This window comes from Carlito syrichta, unplaced genomic scaffold (assembly GCF_000164805.1).
Source record: "Carlito syrichta isolate Samal-C Ts95f unplaced genomic scaffold, Tarsius_syrichta-2.0.1 Scaffold309198, whole genome shotgun sequence".
Lineage (NCBI taxonomy): Eukaryota > Metazoa > Chordata > Mammalia > Primates > Tarsiidae > Carlito > Carlito syrichta.
The window spans coordinates 271205-273952 of record NW_007253294.1 but is presented as its reverse complement, the minus strand read 5'-3'; the positions used below and the strand labels follow the sequence as shown (position 1 = coordinate 273952).

Here is a 2748-nt window from a genome sequence, read left to right as displayed (position 1 = left end):
ACTTGGCGAGACCTCATCTCTACAATAAATCAAAAAATTAGCTGGGCGTGATAGCGCACACCTGTAGTTCTAGCTACTTGGACGGCTGAAGTGGAAGGATCTCTGGAGCCCAGCAGGTCGAGGCTGCGGTGGCCGGGAGCAGTCACTGCACTCCAGTCTGGGTGACAGAGTGAGACTCCCAACTCAAAAAAAAAAAAATTAAAAAAAAATCTTGAACCTGTAAAGCTTTTAAAAAAAAACTTAAAAAAAAAATCTCGTAAATAGAAAATGGAACTAGGCTAGGCATGGTGGCTAAAGCCTGTAATCCCAACAATTTGGGAGGTTGAGGCAAGAGGCTTGCCTGAGCCCAGGGTTCAAGACCAGCCCAGGCAATTTGGTGAGACCTTGTCTCTACAATATATCAAAAAATTAGTGGTACGTGGTAGGTCGCTCCTGTAGTTCCAGCTACTTGGAAGACTGAGGCAGAAGGATCGCCTGAGCCCAGAAGGTCGATGGTGGGGTGGCTGTGAGCTTGCCACTGCACTCTAGCCTGGGGGACAGAGTGAGACTTCAACTCTAAAAGAAAATGGAGCTTTTTATTATCAATTGTGGCTTCTAAGAAAAGGCTGTTCCTACTACTGATGAATACATCTTGCTCTAACAAAAATGGAAGGAGACTCTGCATATAGTGGGTTTATTTTTTATAGATAGACTAAATTTTCTCTGACTTTTAGAAATGAATCAGAGAAAATCACTTGGCTTTTTGTTTTGTTTTGAGTCGGAGTCTCACTCTGTCACCCAGGCTGGTGTGCAGTGGCACGCTCATGGCCACTGCAGCCTTGACCTGCTGGGCTCAGGTGATCCTTCCTCCTCAGTCTTCCAAGTAGGTGGAACTACAGGTGCGTGCTACCACGCCCGATTTATTTTTTTATTTATTGTAGAGACGAAGTCTCACCAAGTTGCCCGGACTGGTCTCGAAAACCCCTGAGCTCAGTCAATCATCTCACCTTGGCCTCCCAAAGTGCTGGGAATAAGGTGTGAGCCACCACATCCAGCCTTAACTCTTGAGTATAACAGAAACCTTATAATGGGATAATTAATACTGAGTCATTTATTTATCAATGTGAAATTGGCAAAGAAATCAGACAATTGATCCCTCTTTTATAATCTCTGGATACAAGTGATAGAAGTATCTTTTTTTTTTAGATTAGAAAATATATTTTATTTAAAAACTAAACTAGAAGGAGAGAGAGAAAGAGAAGATTCAACTCCCCAAAGTAGGGGACAGGGCCAAAGCTTAAGAAAACATGGCCTGGCTATAGTTCAAAAAGCACGTGGCCACACCATAGCTTAGCAAGGCATTGGCCGATAGAAGTTTCTTAAGTGTGTTTCTGGGCATACTTTAGGAAAATAAGACTAATGTAACATTTCTATCCACTGCATTCTTTTTTGTTTGCTTAAAAGACATGTTTAGTTATTCAGGTATTGATTTTAGTTAATAAATAATCTGTTTCCCTTCTAAGTGTTGTTATAGCCAAACTATGAGAAAGAAGAATCGTCAGCACACTGAGGTTGAATTATGAGTCCTTTATTAGCGCGCGGTCAAGAGTGGGCTTATGCCAAGAAAGCTCTCGACCCCAAGCTAAACTAGCAAGAGGCTTATAAAGGCAAAAACCAAAAGTGGGCTACATAGCAGAGGGGTGAAGGAACAAGGAACTAAAAACAAAAGAGAACAAAATATAGGAATAAAATATGGGGATGTGGCAGGGAGAATTTTGCAAGGAACAATCTCTTGGCGCAACATTTGATTTCAGCTAACAAAGCATACAATTACACGGAACTTGTAGCTAGGGAGTTTTCAAACTGTCAGCGTGAACAGCTCAGAGGAACAAGGCAGCCTGAACAGCTCAGGGGAACAAGGCTGTGGGTCTGTGGTCATGGAAACGTTACAACAATCACACGTATACTCTGGGGGGGGGGTCATTTTTAGATCAGGCAGACAGCTAAGATGGAAGATTTTAACAGAATGGAGTTATTTATGTCAAGCAAGCTATTGCAATTATTTTACATATTTCATTAGCTATTTCAGTGACATGTAAATATCTGAGTATTTAACAGCATGAAATTTATTGAATGATTTTGTCCTATTCTAGGATAAATGCTGTATCCAATGCTCAGGTGAGAGGTGACAGCTATGAAAGCGGCTGTTTAGGAAGAACAGGTAAAAGCACTTTGAGCTGTTAATGTATGTTGACAAGGAATTCATCAGCCAAAAAAAGCTTGTGGTTTTTATTCAGGAGCGATAATGATTTTAAGAACATTTTAAAATTAACTTACAAAACAAAGTTTGTTCGCCTGGCGCAGTGGCTCAGTCTGTAATTCCAGCACTTTGGGAGGCTGAAGCGAGAGGATTGCCTGAGCCCTGGGGGTTCAAGACTATCCTGGGCAACTTGGTGAGACCTCGTCTCTACAGTAAATCTCAAAAACTAGCCAGGCGTGGTGGCGTGTCTATAGTTCCAGCTACTCGGAAGGCTGAGACGGAATGACCACCTAAGCCCAGCAAGTCAAGGCTGCGGTGGCTGTGAGCATGCCACTGCACTCCAGCCTGGGAGACAAGAATGAGACTCCAACCAAAAAAAAAAAAAAAGTTTGATATTCAAATCCTTAAGAGCCGGGCTTGGTGGCTCACCCTGTAATCCCAGTGCTTTGGGAGGCTGAGGTGAGTGGATTGTCTGAGCCCGCGGGTTCGAGACCCGCCTGGGCAACTTG

At 42.9% G+C, this 2748-nt stretch overlaps 1 protein-coding gene across 2 annotated transcripts in view; it reads left to right on the top strand.

Moving 5' to 3' along the window:
* The window catches only part of TMEM50B (transmembrane protein 50B), a 41122-nt gene that overhangs the window by 20471 nt on the left and 17903 nt on the right, over positions 1 to 2748 (top strand). For both annotated transcript variants that reach the window (XM_021717043.1, XM_008066935.1), the window contains exon 4: positions 2133 to 2200. In XM_021717043.1, the coding sequence (XP_021572718.1) occupies positions 2133 to 2200 (68 nt within the window). The remainder of the gene's footprint in view (positions 1 to 2132; positions 2201 to 2748) is intronic.